We start from the raw sequence: 19,296 nt of genomic DNA on the forward strand, positions 1-19,296 counted from the left end.
GAATTTTGGCAGTACACTCTTGAGGTTGGCCTTGTTGAAGTCTCCAGCCACGATGAGCAAGGCCTCCGGGTGTTCTGTTTCGTAGTTGTTTATAACTGTGTACAGATCGTCCAGCGCCTTCCTCACTTCTGCCTGGGGTGGGATGTAGACCGCTGTGATAATGGTTGAAGTGAACTCACGTGGAAGATAGTGTGGGTGGCATTTCACGGTCAGGTGTTCCAGGTCCGGGGAGCAGAAGGTCGCCACATCCAAGCACCAGAAGGAGTTGATGAGGCACACCCCTCCACCCTTTGCTTTGCTTGATGATGCGGAATGGTCCGCCTGGTGAATTGAGAAGCCTTCAGGTTGTATGGCACAATCTGGTGAGGCGGGGGTTCGCCATGTCTCTGAAACAGAGCACACAGCAGTCTCTTACTTCCTTCTGAGAGGTAAGTCTAGCGTTAAGTTCATCCAGCTTGTTTTCGATTGCTTGAACGTTTGCCAGGAGTATGCTGGGGAGAGGGGTCTTGAAACCACGTTGCTTCAGTCTAACCTGCAGACCGCCGCGTTTCCCTCGCTTCCTCGGTCGGCGGCTGCGACTGGATGGTCCCAGGATCCGATGGGAGAAGTCTGACCTTGTAGAAGGTAGGTGGTTGCGTCTGGCAGAGTCAAGGGGGCTGGCAGGGACCAGGGCGCTGGTTGAGGTAGAGGGGTTGCTAGTGTGTATGTTTGCGATCCAGATGGGTCCTGGTGTTCTGCGGGCACAGGAATACCTTGCAGCGCGTTCAGGTCCTCGCGTGGGGTCTCCGCCATTTCGGGGGTCCTGGGTCATGGGCAAGGGCTTCCTCAGACAGGTTGGGCTGAATCCCATGGTCTGTTTCCTCCCTGGGCACTCCTGGGGTCAGGTCTTGAAGTAGGCCCGGTCGGGCCTCCACGTGCATTTTTCTTTCTTCCATCTCCAGGTAGGTCGGGTTGCTGGGCGGGTGTCTCGGGATCGAGTTGGGCCGGGTCTCGTTATCAGGGGTGGGGTCAGGAGCTCCGGGGACTGGGCCGGGCGATCTGGGGGCTGGCGTCGGTTGTTAGGCCAGGTTGGGAGCTCCGAGGTCCTGGTCGGCTCAAAATCGAGGTCAGGGCTTCATTTGCTGTTTGGGCCCGATCCACTTCCAGGTCGTGGAGGTCAGGTCGGGTCCGGTCAAAAGGTCTCTACGGGCCTCGGAGAATGTTCAAGCCTGCAAGAAAAGATAAGAGAGAGGTTAATTATAATGTTAGTCTTAGAATTAAATTTTAACAGATTAGAACGAGTATAAGTTAAGTAAAAAATGTATCTGTTGGGGAGAGCTCGCAGAGAGTCACCTCGCACCGGCGCCATCTTCTGGCACTATTTGTCTTTGGTTATTTATCACTCTTATCTGAGGGATAACCATGTCGCTGGATCACAGCGCCATAGGAAATAGGACCTAAAGTAGGCCATTCTGCCCCTTGAGCATGCTCTGCCATTCAATTAGATCATGGCTGATTTATCTGATCGCACTCCCTATTTCCCTTAATGTCTTTAGTATCTCAAAATATATCGATCTCTTGTCTTGAATTTACTTGATGACTGCCTCCACAGCTCTCTGGGTAAAGAATTCCAAGATTTACCACCCTGTTGAGTGAAGAAATGCCTTCTCTTCTCGGTCCTTTATGGTCTAATTCTTATTCTAAGTCTGTGCCCTGGTTCTGGAAGCTCAGCCAGGGAAACATACTTCAAGCAATAAACCCTGTTGAGCCCTGTATATTTCAATGAGATAGCCTCTCATTCTTCTAAATTATAGAGATTACATCCCCAGTCTCCTCAATCTCTCTTCATAGAATAATCCTGCCATCCCAGGAATAGGCTTGGTGATTGTACTCCCTCTATGGCAAGTATGTCCATCCTTGGAAAGGAGACCAAAATGTGATATTCCAGGTGTAGTAACAGAAAGCTGTATAAAATTGCAGCAATACATCTTTACTTATTCTTTGCAAGAAAGGCCAATATACCATTAGCCTTCCTAAATTGCTTACTGCACCCGCATGCTAGTCCTTTTGGACATTGGCACTTCCCAATTTCTCACCATTTAAGAACTACTCTGCTGTTTTTCCATATTTTTTGCACATTGTATTCCATCGATGTTGCTCTTGCCCTGCAAGAACCATTCCGCAATGTATATAATTTTGGAAGATGCCCGCCAATGCATCCATTATCTCTACAGCCATCTCTTTCAACACTTGTAAGTCATCGTGCACACATGCACATCACCCAATGAGGATTGGTCCTGGTCCTGCTAAGCTGTAACTAATTTGCCTTGTGCAGGTCCCACCTGTCCCAGTGCCTCAGAAGTCCTTCCTTCTACACCATCTTGCCAGTCAGACTTTGGTTGATTTTCGCTATCTGCCAGTTTCAGTACCCACTAGTAGGGTGTAATCCTGAGACTACTGCTTTTAAACTCTTTCTAGCTCTCATTTGCTTTCAGGACCATGTTCCTATTTTTTTTTCCTTTTATAAATTTAAAGTACGCAATTTTTTTTTCCAATTAAGGGGCAATTTTACGTGGCCAATCCACTTACCCGGCACATCTTTGGGTGATGGGGTGAGACCCACGCAGACACTGGGAGAATGTGCCAACTCCACACAGATAGTGACCCAGAGCCGGGATCGAACCCGGGGTCCTCGGCGCCGTGAGGCAGCATTGCTAATTACTGCACCACCGTGCCGCCCTCGCATCCCTATTTCTACCTGTCATTCGTATTAATATGGACCATAACCACTGGCTGTTCACCCTTTCCCAAAAGAATATCCTGTAACCGCTCAGTGACATTCTTGATCCTGGCGCCAAGGAGTTAATATACCATCCCACAGTCATGTCACGCAAACGCCTCTGTTCCTCTATAACTATTGAACTCCCCCACCACCATTGCTCTTCCACTTTTCTCTCCTGTGCAACTGAAGCATCTGTGGTGCTACAGACTGGACTCTGACTGCACTCTGGCGAACCATCACCGTTATCAGTATCTAGAACACAAAATTGATTAGTAAGCAAGGTGATCTTGGGGACTGATCCTCCTAGACTCTGGTAGTCACCCATTCCTCCTCTGCCTGTACCATCTCAACCTGAGGTGTGACCATCTCCCTAAACATGCTATTCATGTGGCAAAGCTGCGAGACTAAGAACTACAGTGAACTTCCCATTGCTCGAATTCAAAACCTGGAGCTCCAGTTTCTGCATTTAATGAAATGTCCTGCACATGTCATCTGGGCCACAGGAAGCATGTGACTTTCCACATGTTACAGGATGGGCAGTCCATGCGGCTGACCTGCCACGCCTTTTAACTTTATAGGCTATTTATTATGAACCAGGAAATCAGCCCTATTATTCTAAGAAATTTTACTACAGCTAGTAAACCTTAAAGCTGTGCAATATGGGGCTGGTTTAGCACACTGGGCTAAATCGTTGGCTTTTAAAGCAGACCAAGCATGCCAGCAGCACGGTTCAATTCCCGTACCAGCCTCCCCGAACAGGCGCCGGAATGTGGCGACTAGGGGCTTTTCACAGCAACTTCATTGAAGCCTACTCGTGACGATAAGCGATTTTCATTTTTTTCATTTCATTATTAAATTACCCAAGTTTTGAAAGATAAATGAGCAAAATATTCACCAACCACCCACGCCTGCTTTCCTGTGACATCACATTTAGAATTTTTCTCAATGCAGTCAGTCCACAGACTTGAACCCTCTGGCTCCTCTGGTTCATTGCTCTCTGTGCTCTTCAACTCAAAGTTATGAGCTACTTAAGTGAACAGTACCTCTTCTCCCCATATCAAATTCCCACGCTCACATTCCATGATGAGCTGCATTCAGTGACCAGTTGTTGTCTTCCTCTGTGCTTCCTTCAGCGTGTGTAATTAAATTATTCCAATTCCGTGTTAAAAAATTTAACATGGCTGTTCAGTCTGATTTTAGTTCTGCTCTGTTTAGTCTGTTTTTTGGTGGGGGCTAAGTCATTGCAATGCGCAGGATGCCATATTTGTATATGATATAAATATGATATCAATTCTTTGAGGAGGTAACAAGGAAGTTAGAAAAAGGAAAACCAGTGAATGTGATCTATTTAGATTTCCAGAAGGCCTCTTACAAGGTGCCAGATAGGAGGCTGTTAAATAAGTTAAGAGCCCATGGTGTTTAAGGGTAAGATACTGGCATGGATAGAGGATTGGCTGACTGGCAGAAGACAGAGTGAGGATAAAGGGGCCTTTCAGGATGGCAGCCAGTGACTAGTGATGTGCCTCGGGTGTCAGTGTTGGGACCACAACTTTTCACAATATACATTAACGTCCTGGAAGAAGGAACTGAGGGCACTGTTGCTAATTTTGCAGATGATACAAAGATATGCAGAAGGACCGGTAGTATTGAGGAAACCGACGGCTGCAGAAGGACATGGACAGGCTAGGAGAGTAGGCAAAGAAGTGGCAGATGGAATATAATGTGGAAACGCATGAGGTTATGTACTTTGGTAGGAAGAATGGAGGCATAGACTATTTTCTAAATGGGAAAAGGATTAGGAAATCAGAAACAAAAGGACTTGAGTCCTAATTCAAGCTTCTCTTTAAGGTTAACATGCCAGTTCAGTCGGCAGTTAGGAAGGCAAATGCGATGTTAGAATTCTTGTCGAGAGGACTAGAATTCAAGAGCAGGGATGTACATCTGAGGCTGAACAAGGCTTTGGTCAGGCACCGTTTGGAGTATTGAACAGTTTTGGAGCTCTTATTTAAGGAAGGATGTGCTGGCCTTGGAGAAGGTCCAGAGGAGGTTCATAAGAATGATCCCTGGAATGAAAAGCTTTGTCATGTGAGGGACAGTTGAGGACTCTGGGTCCGTGCTCATTGAAGTTTAGAAGGATGAGACGAGATCTTATTGAAACTTAGTGAGAGGCCTAGATAAAGTGAACCTTGGAGAGGATGTTTCCACTAATAGGAAAAACTAGAACTTGAGGGCACAGTCTCCTAAGGGACGATCCTTTAAAACTGAGATGAGGAATTTCTTCCGCCAGAGGGTGGTGAATCTGTGGAACTCTTTGTTGCAGAAGGCAGTGAAGGCCAAGTCACTGAGTGGCTTTAAGACCGAGATGGATAGGTTCTTGATTAATATGGGGCGAAGGCAGGAGAATGGGAATGAGAAACATATCGGTCATGTTTGAATGGCGGAGCAAACGTGATGGGCCGATTGGCCCAATTCTGCTCCAATGACTCATGGTCTTATTAAGAATATTTTCTTTTCTTTAAACTATCAGTGACTTGGATAAGTATGTTTATAGTGTAGTAGCAATACTCTATGTATGTGATCAAAATGATGCATATTGTTAATTGATTATCTTCAGGTTGAGCACTTTTCAGTCGGGGGCCTCCTGCAATCCAGCTGTGTTTCTTTCCCACCGACAAATGGGTCATAACTTGCCAATTATGGTTTCAATCTCCATTTTCTTTTGCGATGAGAGAACGTGAAAGTGTACCAGGGTGCTGATAACTGATATTCACTTCACTGGATTCTACTTTGTAGGAAATGAATAGCCCTGCAATATTTTTCATGGGACTTCGAATGAACATAGAACTCCTATAGTGCAGGAGGCCATTCTGTCTATCGATCCTGCGCTGACCCTCCGAAAGAGCACCATAGCCAGGGTGCTATCATTGTCACCCCACATAACCTTTGGACACCGAAGGGCAGTTTAGCATGTCCAATTCACCTAACCTGCACCTCTTTGAACTGTGGTATGAAACCGGAACCCCCACACACTCTGGGAGAATTTGCAAACTCCAAATAGGCAGTCACCCAAGGTTGGAATCTAACCCGGGTTCCTGCCGCTGAGACAGCAGTCTCATTATGACACTATGCCATCTTCTGTATTGAAAGCTGATACAAAATATTTGTTCAACGTCTCTGCCATTTCCTTGTTTCCCCATTTCCTTGTTTCTCTTTTCTCTGCTTTTAGCTACTTTCTTTGTTTATACACTCCTAAAAGCTCTTGCAACCTGTTTTGGTATTTCCAGCTACGTTATTTTCATTCTATTTATTTCCTTTTAATCAATTTTTTGGTCATCTTATGCTGGTTTCTAAGACTATCCCAATCCTCAGACTTGTCTATATTCACAAAATCTATAACCTCTTCTTTTAAATCTAACATTATCCTTAACTTGCCTAAGTTTATATTTTTATGCTTCCATTTTGTTATCTGATATAATGGGGTGCAAAATCAAAATTATTTGTTGGGGAAAGTAGGTTTTGAACCAAGGATTTGAAAGAGCTTCAGAACTGTTTGTGAAATATTAAATTCTTTTATTGCTTTTTCTTTTCCAGTTTGACCAAAAATGTTCCAATTTTTGTGTGCACTATGGCATATCCTACTGTGCCTTGTCCTCTTCATGTTTTTGAGCCACGGTATCGGCTTATGATTCGTAGATGCATTGAGACAGGAACAAAGCGATTTGGAATGTGCATCAGTGACTCACATAATGGGTATGTTGTAAACCAATTATGACTCGTATTTAAAGTTATTTGCAATTCACCATTTTAGCCAGGCTCAAAACCAGGGCTATATTACCACAAAATAAGTCACTTTGAGCAATAAAAATACCGGCAATAATGTAATCAAAGTTTAATGTAATATGTTACACACGGGAGTCCTGGAGCTTTTACAGCATGGAAAGTGTCCCTTCAGCCATTGTATCCCCGGTGGCCATCAAGCACCTTTCTACTCTCATCCATTTTCCAGCACTTTGCCCATGGACTTGTATGCTATGGCATTTCAGGTGCTCATCCAAATACTACCTAAATGTTGTGTGGGTTCCTGCCTCTACCACTGTGGAATGGCACTGGATTTTTTAAAGAACTGTGTAGAGTCAGAGGTCTACAGCACAAAAAGTCCCTTCGCATCTGCGCTGAGCAAAGGTTTGAAAGATGTGGAAAAGGAAAAGATTTAATCAGGAGAAGAATCTGGCTTTGCCACAGCTTTCCGCTCTGAAAAATAGACTTGAGTACTTTCATGACAGTAATTGGATGTTATTGGGCTGAGGAAAATGACCTTGCATTCCAGGGTGGGGTTATATCTAAAATAATGTGCTTAAGCAGGGGATATCACCCAATATTGTAACATCATGACAGTACAAAAACATCCTTTACTGAACATAGCCAATTTATTCCATTGTTGGATAAAGAAAGTCTCTTGACCCCACAGCCTGTCCAGAATTGCAGATGATACCAGAATTAGAGAACAGTTAATCTGGTATAAGGCCACAAAAAGGAGCAACGGGATTTGATCTACTGTGGAATTGGGCTAAAAAGAGGCAAATGGAATTTTTCATCGACAAGTGTAACATGATGCGTTTTGGGGAAAAACTGCTGTAACCACACTCTGAATTGAAGTAGTCTCATGGGAGAGCTGCAGGTTTCGGGATACAGCTTCACTGAACATTCCCTTTAGCCCCTAGAACTATATCAAATTCCTTCCTGAAAATATACAACATTTTGGCCTCAACTACTTTCTGTGGTAGCGAATTCCACAGATTCACCACTCTGGGTGAAGAAATTTCTCCTCACCTCCGTCTTAAAAGGTTTACCCCTTATCCTCAAATAATGACACCTAGTTCTGGACTCTCCAACCATCAGGAACCTTCTTTCTAAATCTATCCTGTCTAATCCTGTTACAGAATGTTGTAAGTTTCTGAGATCCCCTCTCACTCTTCTAAACTCCAATGATTATAATCCTAAAATTTAGTCTCCCATATGACTGTCCAGGCGCCTGGTAAACCTTGGCTGCACTCCCCCCATTACAAGAACATCCTTCCTCCGATAAGGACACCAAAACTGCATGCAATGCTCCAGATGTAGCCTATTTGCTACCAAAGCGGATAACCTCACATTTATCCACATTATACTGCATCTGCCATGCATGTGCCCACTCACTCAGCCTGTCCAAATCCCACTGAAGCCTCTCTGCATCCTCCTCACAGCTCGCCCTCCCACCCAACTTTGTATCATCTGCAAATTTGGAGATAATACATTTGGTGTTCACATCCAAATCATCAATATATAATGTTTAACCAAATTTATGGCAGTCTTAAGACCCAAATGTGCAAATAGATCTATGGGTATGAACACAAAATATGCTTGAAGTTCTGTAACACTATCAAGTTCTAACGTGTGATCATCCATTAGTCCAAATAGTATTTTAGAAAGAGTTTAAACCCAGATTTCAACAGGCTTGCAGAATTAGCAGATCAAAAGAGGACTCCATTACACCATAGTTTATAAAATATTATGTAAAAGAAAATCCTGTGCCTGTGATATTCAACTTGCAGACTTGATTTGCTCTTTTTTTTAAAAATAATTTTTATTGGAATTTTTTACAGAAAATATAAAAATATAACAACAAGTATAGCAACAAGCAGTATTATGCAACTAACAGCCCCATAACACCCACAATTCCCCCCCCATACCGTAACATCACATGTATCACACTCCCCCCACCCCCCCCCCCCCCCCCCCCCCCCCCCCCCCCCCCGTCGAGGAAATATTGCCACCGTTTAAAGAACCCTTGCACCGATCCTCTCAGGGCGAATTTAACCTTCTCAAGCTTAATGAAGCCCGCCATGTCATTGATCCAGGTCTCCACGCTTGGGGGCCTCGCGTCCTTCCACTGTAACAAAATCCTTCGCCGGGCTACTAGGGACGCAAAGGCCAGCACACCGGCCTCTTTCGCCTCCTGCACTCCCGGCTCTACCCCAACCCCAAAGATCGCGAGTCCCCATCCTGGCTTGACCCTGGATCCCACCACCCTTGACACCGTCCTTGCCACCCCCTTCCAGAACTCCTCCAATGCCGGGCATGCCCAGAACATATGGGCATGGTTCGCTGGACTCCCCGAGCACCTGACACACCTATCTTTACCCCCAAAGAACCTACTCATCCTCGTCCCAGTCATGTGGGCCCTATGCAGCACCTTGAATTGGATGAGGCTAAGCCGCGCACACGAGGAGGAAGAATTTACCCTCTCCAGGGCATCAGCCCATGTCCCGTCTTCGATCTGTTCCCCTAGTTCCCCCTCCCACTTCGTTTTCAGCTCCTCTACTGACGCCTCTTCCACCTCCTGCGTAAGCTTGTAGATATCGGATATCTTCCACTCCCCGACCCAGACCCCCGAGAGCACCCTGTCACTCACCCCCCTCGCGGGGAGCGCAGGGAATCCCTCCACCTGCCGTCTAGCAAATGCCTTTACCTGCAGATATCTAAACATGTTTCCCGGCGGGAGCCCAAATTTCTCCTCCAACTCCCCCAGGCTCGCAAACCTTGCGTCGATAAACAGGTCCCTCAGCCGTCTAATGCCCGCTCTATACCATCCCCCATCCATGTTCCCCGGGACGAACCTAAGGTTCCCCCTTAACGGAGCCTCCATCGAGCCCCCCACTTCTCCCCTATGTAGCCTCCACTGCCCCCAAATCTTGAGGGTAGCCGCCACCACCGGACTCGTGGTATACCTCGTGGGAGGGAGCGGCCACGGCGCCGTTACCAGGGCCCCCAGGCTTGTATCCCCACAGGACGCTCTCTCCATCCGTTTCCATGCTGCCCCCTCCCCCTCCATCACCCACTTACGCACCATCAACACGTTGGCCGCCCAGTAGTACCCAGAGAGGTTGGGCAACGCCAGCCCCCCCCCCCCCCCCCCCCCCCCATCTCTACTCCGCTCCAAGAAGACCCTCTTCACCCTCGGGGTGCCATGCGCCCAAACAAATCCCATGATGCTGCTGGTCACCCTTTTTAAAAAAGGCCCTAGGGATAAAGATGGGCAAGCACTGGAAGAGGAACAAGAACCTCGGGAGAACCGTCATTTTAACGGATTGCACTCTGCCTGCCAGCGATAGCGGCACCATGTCCCACCTTTTAAATTCCTCCTCCATCTGTTCCACTAGTCTGGTGAAGTTAAGCTTATGAAGAGCCCCCCAACTCCTGGCCACCTGCACCCCCAGATACCTGAAACTCTTCACTGCCCTCCTGAAGGGGAGCCTCCCAATTCCCTCCTCCTGATCTCCCGGGTGCACTACAAATACCTCTCTCTTTCCTAAGTTCAGCTTATAGCCCGAGAAGCCCCCAAATTCCGCTAACAGCTCCATCACCCCCGGCATTCCCCCCTCTGGGTCCACCACATATAACAGCAGGTCGTCCGCATACAGCGATACCCGGTGCTCCTCCCCACCCCGCACCAGACCCCTCCACTTCCCTGACTCCCTCAACGCCATGGCCAGCGGTTCAATCGCCAGTGCAAAGAGCAGGGGGACAGGGGACACCCCTGCCTGGTCCCACGATAAAGCCTAAAATACTCCGATCTCCTTCCATTTGTGACTATACTCGCCATCGGCGCCGCGTAAAGCAGCCTCACCCATTTGATGAAGCCCTCCCCAAATCCAAACCTCTCCAGCACCTCCCACAGGTACCCCCACTCAACTCTATCAAACGCTTTCTCTGCGTCCAGCGCCACCACTATCTCCGCCTCCCCCTCCACTGCCGGCATCATGATGACATTGAGCAGTCTCCGCACATTCGTGTTGAGCTGCCGCCCCTTGACAAATCCTGTCTGATCTTCATGAATTACCTCTGGCACACAATCCTCTATCCTGGTAGCCAGGATCTTCGCCAACAACTTAGCGTCTACTTTAAGGAGCGAGATAGGCCTATATGATCCGCACTGCAAGGGGTCCTTATCCCGTTTTAGGATCAAAGAGATCAGTGCCCGCGACATCGTCGGGGGCAAAGCCCCCCCCCCCCCCCCCCCCCCCTCCCACGCCTCATTGAAAGTTCGCACCAGCAGGGGACCCACCAGGTCCGCATATTTTTTGTAAAATTCTGCCGGGAACCCGTCCGGCCCCGGGGTCTTACCTGACTGCATTTGCCCGATCCCTCTGACCAGCTACTCCAACTCTGTCGGCGCCCCCAGCCCCTCTACCAGCCTCTCTTGAGCCCTTGGGAAACATAGCCTGTTCATGAAACTCTCCATCCCCTCTCTCCCCCTCGGAGGTTCCGACCTGTACAATCCCTCGTAAAGGTCCCTAAAGACCCCGTTTACTTCTGTCCCCTTCTGAACTACATTTCCACCCCCATCCTTCACTCCTCCAATTTCCCTAGCCGCATCTCGCCTACGGAGCTGATGCGCCAATATCCTGCTCGCCTTCTCTCCATACTCGTATACCGCGCCCTGCGCCCTCCTCCACTGTGTCTCCGCCTTTCTGGTGGTCAACAAGTCAAAATTGGCCTGCAACCTGCGCCGTTCTCCCAGCAACCCTTCCTCCGGTGCCTCCGCATATCTCCTGTCCACCTCCAGAAGCTCTCCCACCAGTCTCTCCCACTCCTTCCTCTCCCTCCTTTCCCTGTTTGCCCGGATGGAGATCAGCTCCCCCCGGATCACTGCTTTCAGAGCCTCCCAGACCATCCCCACCTGGACCTCCCCCGTATCATTGGTATCCAGATACCCCTCAATGCTTCTCCGAACCCTCTTACACACCTCTTCCTCCGCCAGCATCCCCACATCCAGGCGCCAGAGCGGGCGCTGGTCCCGCGTCTCCCCCATCTCCAGATCAACCCAGTGCGGGGCATGGTCCGAAATCGCTATGGCCGAATACTCGGCATCCTGACCCTCGGGATCAATCCCCTGCTCAGGACAAAAAAATCTATCCGGGAATAAACCCTATGGACGTGAGAGAAAAAGGAATACTCCCGCGCTCCCGGTCTCCCAAACCTCCAGGGATCCACCCCTCCCATCTGGTCCATGTATCCCCTCAGCACTTTGGCCGCCGCCGGTCTCCTACCCGTCCTTGAACTGGACCGGTCCAGTGTGGGATCCAGCACTGTGTTAAAATCTCCCCCCATGATCAGGCCCCCTGCCTCCAGGTCCAGGATGCGGCCCAACAATCGCCTCATGAAGCCAGCATCATCCCAATTCGGGGCATATACGTTCACCAGCACCACCTTCTCTCCCTGCAGCCTACCCCTCACCATGATATATCTGCCCTCCTTGTCCGACACCACCTCAGCCGCCTCAAACGCCACCCTCTTCCCCACTAGAATCGCCACCCCCCGGTTCTTTGCGTCCAATCCTGAGTGATATACCTGCCCCCCCCCCCCCCCCCCCCCCCCAAGGCTAGGACCCCTCCTAGCCGCGACGCACCCTCCATGGTACTTCCGTGAGTCAGCTGACTTCTGCTGACCCCGGCAGCTCCCGCCAAAACCTATCCCCTCCCGGCTTGGGGTCATCTCCCTCTTGCCACACCTCCTTGGCATTGCTGCAGCGTGGGAAAAAAGACCCGTAGAGGCCCCGCCCCCACCGCTAGCTCCACCCCCCGTCCCGCAGCGTGGGAAACCAGAGGAAAGCCCGTGCTTTCACACTGCCACACCCCACCCTTCTGGCGCAGTTCCCCAAAATCCAGTTTCCCCTCAATCCCCAGCCCCGTACAGAAGAGAACATATAGAACACAAACCCCCAATACTCCCCACCTAACCCACAACCATGCCCAACAAACAAACCCACCCGTAACCAGAGCAAACAGAAAACCAGCATACATAACACATGTCGAAGTTGAAACAGTTGGAACAAAACAGCCACAGCGGAAACAACGCCGGCCAAAGTATGTCCCCAGGCCCTAGTTCGAGTCCAGCTTCTCCGCCTGTACAAAGGCCCACACCTCCTCCGGGGACTCGAAGTAATGGTGCCGGTCCTTGTATGTCACCCACAGGCGCGCAGGCTGCAGCATTCCAAACCTGACCTGCTTAGCATGAAGCTCCGCCTTCTTCCGGTTGAACCCGGCCCGCCGCTTAGCCACCTCCGCACTCCAGTCCTTGTAGATCCTCACTACCGAATTCTCCCATTTACTGCTCCTCTCTTTCTTGGCCCAGCGCAGCACACACTCCCGGTCACTGAATCGGTGGAACCGCACCAGCACCGCCCTCGGGGGCTCACCTGCCTTGGGCCTCCTGGCCATCACTCTGTGCGCTCCCTCGAGCTCCAGGGGCAAATGGAAGGACCCTGCTCCCATCAACGAGCTCAACATCGTGGTCACATACGCCGGGAGATCCGACCCTCCAGCCCCTCCGCCAGGCCCAGGATCCTCAGATTCTTTCGCCTCGTGCGAACGTCCAGCTCCTCTAAGCGGTCCTGCCACTTTTTATGAAGTGCCTCGTGCAACTCCACTTTCCCAACGAGGACCACGGCCTCCTCCTCTCTTTCAACGGCCTGCCGCTGCAACTCCCGAATAGACTCCTCCTGTGCCGCCTGGGTCCGAAGCAGCTTGGTCGTAGTTGCATTCATGGAGTCCAGCAGCTCAGCCTTCAGCTCAGCAAAACAACGTAGGAGCGAGGCCTGTTGCTCCTGCGCCCACTTCCACCAGTCCTCGGGTGTTGCGCCGGCCGCCATTTTGTTTTTCTTCCCCCGTTTTCTGGGGGGAGTTACTGCAGCCTTTTTCACCATATAGTGTGGGGCAAGTTCTTCCAGGCACCTTCCCTCACCGGGATACGTAGCAACAGTACCGTTTGGGGCCCTCAAAACGGCCCAAAAGTCCTTAAATAGCGGGAGCGCCGGCTGCCATTTTGTTTTTCTTCTCCCGTTTTTTTGGGGGCGTTACTGCAGTCTTTTTCACCATATAATGTGGGGCAAGTTCTTCCAGGCACCTTCCCTCACCGGGATACGTAGCAACAGTACCGTTTGGGGCCCTCAAAACGGCCCAAAAGTCCTTAAATAGCGGGAGCGCCGGCTGCCATTTTGTTTTTCTTCTCCCGTTTTTTTGGGGGCGTTACTGCAGTCTTTTTCACCATATAATGTGGGGCAAGTTCTTCCAGGCACCTTCCCCCACCAGGATGCGTAGAAACAGCGCCGTTTGGGGCCCTCAAAACGGCCCAAAAGTCCCTAAATAGCAGGAGTGCCGGCCGCCATTTTGTTTTTCTTCCCCCTTTTTTGGGGGGAGTTACTGCAGCCTTTTTCTTCTTCCCACTCCGGGTGAGCACCATATAGTGTGGGGCAAGTTCTTCCAGGCACCTTCCCCCACCGGGATGCGTAGAAACAGCTCCGTTTGGGGCCCTTGAAACGGCCCAAAAGTCCCTAAATAGCGGGAGCTGCCGAACGTGCGGCTTAGCTCCGCATAGCCGCAACCGGAAGTCCCTTGATTTGCTCTTAAGAGTAACGCAAGCTCCCATATGTTCTGTGAAGAATGGAACAAGCAATATTTTCATTAAATTCAGAAGCAATAAGAGAAATATCAATGCTGTAAGAAATAGGTGAGAGGACCAGAGAACTTAACAACGGTTTCCTCCAGGTGCTCCCCTCGGTCCAAAAGTGTGCAGGTTAGGTGGATTGTCAGTGCTAAATTGCCCCTTAGTATCCAAAGGTTAGGTTGGGTTATGGGATTAGGGCAGGGGAGTTGGCCTGGGTGGGGTGCTTTTTTGGAGGGTCGGTGCAGACTCGATTGGCCAAATGGTCTCCTTCTGTACTGTAAGGATTCTATTCTATGAATTCATATAACTACAGATGAGTTGATATTTCTAAACTTGAAATCTGACTTAACCAATTGAAACGCAACAAAAGATGGCAGGACCTGTGTGCTGTAGCATGGAGGGTCCTGGTGAACATCAGTGTGACTCATGGCGATCACATCTGCACTTAGTGTTGGGTGGGGTTACTGGGTTATGGGGTTATGGGGATGGGGTGGAGGTGTTGACCTTGGGTAGGGTGCTCTTTCCAAGAACCAGTGCAGACTCGATGGGCCGAATGGCCTCCTTCTGCTCTGTAAAATCTATGGAAAAAGTGGCTGCAGCTAAAGAAACCTAGGCTCAAAGTCGAGCTGGAGTCTGAGCTTTGGACACATGTATTGGGGAGGAATTACCCGGACACTTTATTCCATGAGGCACTCACTCCCGTGTCAGGGATAGGTGTTGTGGCTACAAGTGAGCCAATTATAGGAACCCAAAAGATGATTGTGGAGGTGCCTCAGCCCTCACAGTTGTCCAACAGGTTTAAGGTTATTGCAGTCTATGTGGGTGAGAGCAGGCTGTCTGAGCCACTGAGGTGCAGGAACCATTGAAGTGGGAAGTGAAAACGAATGTAGCATAAACTGAGAGATAGGTACACTCTGCAGTCAAGAATGAGAAACCCAGAAGCTGTGTTGTCTGCCCCGTGCCAGAATTAAGAAAATCTCTGGACGAGAGAGAAACTTGCCGTGGAAGGATTCCATCACATTAGGGAGGGGGGAAGTTACCTGGTTGCCTTGTACCAGGAGGCAGTCACATCACTTGGGGTATGGTCTCTGATTTGGTTAGTGGTCGGGATAGGAGGGTGTAACTGAGTGAGGTAGGCAAGGGGACCCAGAGAGCAGTTGTCCAGTAGGTTTACGGTGTTCTCAGCTTGTTTGGGTGTGACTGGGAGCTGCAAGACAGATGAGCACTCTGACCCCATGGCTCTGTGGTACAGGAAACCATTCAACTGGGGAAGCAAAAATGAATGTAATGGTAGTCTGAGACAGTATAGTAAGGTACCAGCAATATAGGTGGAACTACGAAATAGGTTCTGCATAGGGAGTATGAGAAACAATGCAGTAAATCAAGAACCTCGGGTTATAAACTCTGAATTATTACCTGAACCATGTGCACATTGGCATCAGGTACATAAATTGGAGAAGTGAATACGTGGCTCAAAGACTGGCGTGGGAAAAAATGGGTTCCAGTTTGCGGGGCCCTGGTAAACAGCATTGGGGAAAATGGGGGTTGTACCAATGACTCGGTCTACACCTGAACCAGAGTAACTAGGGACGTAAAGAGGGTTTTAAACTAAATAGTGGGGCAAGAGATCAAATGGTGGTATATCAATGACTAATGACAAGGAAAGGGAGGAAGGTCTTATGGAAAATGTGACACTTGACAGGAAAGGGCAGAGTGTACAAATCTAAGTAAATCAACAGTTAAGGCTAGAGGTTACAAACAGAATGAAAGAACTAAACTTAGTCTCTGTATCTGACTGCACGTCACATTCGAAACAAAACAGATGAACCAATCTTGTAAATAGAGATGAATGAGTGTGATTTAATAGCCATTACAGAGACATATAGAAATATAAGATAAGAGTTTATATTAAAAAAAACACAAAAATGCGTGGTAGTCTACTTTATTCAAGGGGGGGGGGGTCATAAACCAGAAACTTAACTGCAAGCCAGTTTGGAGACAATGCTGGAAGCGATTATTATAGATGTTATAAAAAGGCACTTTGTCAGGCAAAATCAACATGTTTTTGAGAAAGGGAAATCATGTTTAAGCAGTTTATTGGAATTCTTTGAAGAAATAACACATGCTGTGGACAAAGGGAAACCAGTGGATATATTGTACTTAGATTTTCAGAACACATTTGATAAAGTGTCTTGTCAAAGGTTATTGTGGTGTAAAATAAAAGCTCATGCTGTAGGGAGTAACATACTGGCAGAGATAGCACATCAGCTAGCTAACAGGAAACAGGCATAAACAGGTCATTTTCCGGTTGGCACGATGTGGTGAATGGTGTGCCACAGGGATCAGTGCTGGAGCCCCAACTTTACAATTTAAATAAATGATTTGGATAAAGGGACTGAATGTATGATTGCTAAAGTTACTGCTGGCACAGATAGGTAGGAAAGTAAGCTGTGAAGGGGACATAAGGAGGTTACAAAAAGATAGTAAGAAGTCTTGCAACACCAGGTTAAAGTCCAACAGGTTTGTTTCAAACACTAGCTTTCGGAGCACTGCTTCTTCCTCACCGGTCTGGTCTTTATCTCAGAAAGGATATATTTGTCTTCGAGGAAATATATAGAAGATTCATTCGACTCATTGCAATACCTAAAATCCCTGAGGGACTTTACTTTGTAGATATTGGAAGGATATTTACTCTGGCTGAGTCTAGAACTAGGACATCACAATCTTTAGAACAAAGGGTAAAACATGTGGGCTGGAGATCAGCAGAAATGTATTCACTCAAAGGGTTGTGAGCCGTTAGACTTCTCTACCAGTAGGGCAGCACGGTGGCGCAGTGATTAGCACTGTGATTAGTACTGCTGCCTGACGGTGCCAAGGTACCAGATTCGATCCCGGCCCTGGGTCACTGTTCGTGGGGTTTGCAAATTCTCCCCGTGTCTGGGTGGGTTTGCCCCCACAACCCAAAGATGTGCAGGATAGGTGGATTGGCCACGCTAAATTGCCCCTTAATTGGAAAAAATGAATTGGGCACTCTAAATTTATTTTAAAAAAAGAATTCTCTACCAGAGTAATGAGTACAGAGTTGTTGAGTATATTCGAGTCAAAGATCGTCTTCCAGCGGTGGCCATGGAGTGAGTGATTCTCGTACCAGCCTTCCCGGAATGTGGCGACTAGGGGCTTTTCGCAGTAACTTCATTGAAGCCTACTCGTGGCAATAAGCGATTTTCATTTCATTAATTTCATTTCATTTGGTGGCTTCTGCTCTAGGTGGAACTGTTCGGTCCTTTTCACCAGATATAGGGGGTGCTTGCTGGTACAGAGTGCATGAACAGTGAGAGATAGAAATTCTCCACCTGTAGAGTCTGTTTATGGCTTATCAAATGAGGAGTGCAACGATCAAGGGCAGCAGTCTGGCCATGGGGACTTTCGAAGTGCGACAGAGGGGAAAGATGGCTGCGAGATCTGGGGCGTCATTGACTGCCTAATTGTCTACTGAGCAATTGGTGGAGTTTCTGAACGCCAAGTTCTGATAGCAGAGACAAGAGGTCTTGGACGACCTGGCTACGGTGGTGGAGTCGATCAGTGCAGCTATTGAGAGAGTGGAGCAAAGGCTGGAGGTGCAGAGTTCGGTGCTGCAGAAGGTGGAGGAGGCGATGGTGGATCATGAGGGGTGGAGGATAGGTGTGTGGGGAGGCTGGCGAATCATGCCCAGATGTTTTGGGCGTGTCCTGAAGTTTAGGGTAGGTGGTTTGGACAGGATTTGCAGATATGTCAAAAGGTTTTGGGGGTAACAGCTGAGTCCAGAGGTGGCGATATGTGGGCAGCACGGTAGCATAGTGGTTAGCCCAGTTGCTTCACAACTCCAGGGTCCCAGGTTTGATTCCCGGCTGGGTCACTGTCTGCTGAGTCTGCACGTTCTCCCCGTGTGTGCATGGGTTTCCTCCGGTTTCCTCCACAGTCCAAAGATGTGTGGGCTAGGTAATTGGCCATGCTAAATTGCCCTTCGTGTCCAAAAAATGTTAGGGTTTACTAGGTTACGGGGATAGGGTAGATACGTGGGCTTCAGTCGGGTGCTCTTTGTAAGGGCCAGTGTAGACTCGACGGGCCAAATGGCCTCCTTCTGCACTGTAAATTCTATGATATTGAGTGTCGAAGGATCTGGGTGTGTAGGTGGGGAGAGAAGCAGATGTGTTCGCCTTTGCCTCCCCGATAGCCCGGAGATGGATTTTGTTGTGCTGCCTGGACTTGGAGATGTCGAGTGCATGGTCATGGGTGAGCGATTTGGCATAGTTCTTGCACTTGGAGAAATCAGGTTCGACATCAGAGCTGCAGAGAAAGGGTTCACCTCGCAGTGGAAGCTGTTGATCAACTTCTTTAAGGTTTAAGGCATGGGTTATTTGCGGTTACAAGTTTTAAAAGCTGGTGGGGGGGGGGGGGGGGGGGGGGAGTCTGGCAGCGGGTAGAGTGGAGAAGAGATAATTTGGTTGTGGGAGGGGTGAGGATGTTGTTGCTGTTGCTGCATTTATTTATTTTTCCTTATGTATATATTTGAAAATGCGTCCAAGTCAAAGATTTTTAGATACCCAGGGAATTCAGGGATATACATTTGAAAGTGATTCATTTAGACAGCTAAGGCGATAGGTAGCACTTTCAAGACCGGTGCAGACACAGGCCAAGTATCCTACTTCTGTGCTGAACAATTCTATGGTTCTATATGGGTATACTGCACGAACATGTTTCTGATGGGCAGCACTGTAGTACAGTGGTTAGCACTGTTGCTTCGCCACTCCAGGGTCCCAGGTTTGATTCCTGGCTTGGGTCACTGTCTGCGGAGTCTGCACGTTCTTCCGATGTGTGCGTGGGTGTCCTCCGGGTGCTCCGGTTTCCTCCCAGAGTCCAAGATGTGCAGGTTAGGTGGATTGGCCTTGAAAAATGCCCTTTGTGTCCAAACAAAGTTAGGTGGGGTTACGGAGGTAAGGGGGTGCACATTCCAGGGGCCGGTGTAGACCCGCTGGACCTAATGGCATCCTTCTGCACTAAATTCTATGAAT

At 48.8% G+C, this 19,296-nt stretch overlaps 1 protein-coding gene across 2 annotated transcripts in view; it reads left to right on the forward strand.

Moving 5' to 3' along the window:
* lonrf1l (LON peptidase N-terminal domain and ring finger 1, like) overlaps positions 1-19,296 on the forward strand; it is a 75,446-nt gene that overhangs the window by 41,189 nt on the left and 14,961 nt on the right. For both annotated transcript variants that reach the window (XM_038791124.1, XM_038791125.1), the window contains exon 9: positions 6,353-6,511. In XM_038791124.1, the coding sequence (XP_038647052.1) occupies positions 6,353-6,511 (159 nt within the window). The remainder of the gene's footprint in view (positions 1-6,352; positions 6,512-19,296) is intronic.

This window comes from Scyliorhinus canicula, chromosome 3 (genome assembly GCF_902713615.1).
Source record: "Scyliorhinus canicula chromosome 3, sScyCan1.1, whole genome shotgun sequence".
NCBI classification, from domain to species: Eukaryota; Metazoa; Chordata; class Chondrichthyes; order Carcharhiniformes; family Scyliorhinidae; genus Scyliorhinus; species Scyliorhinus canicula.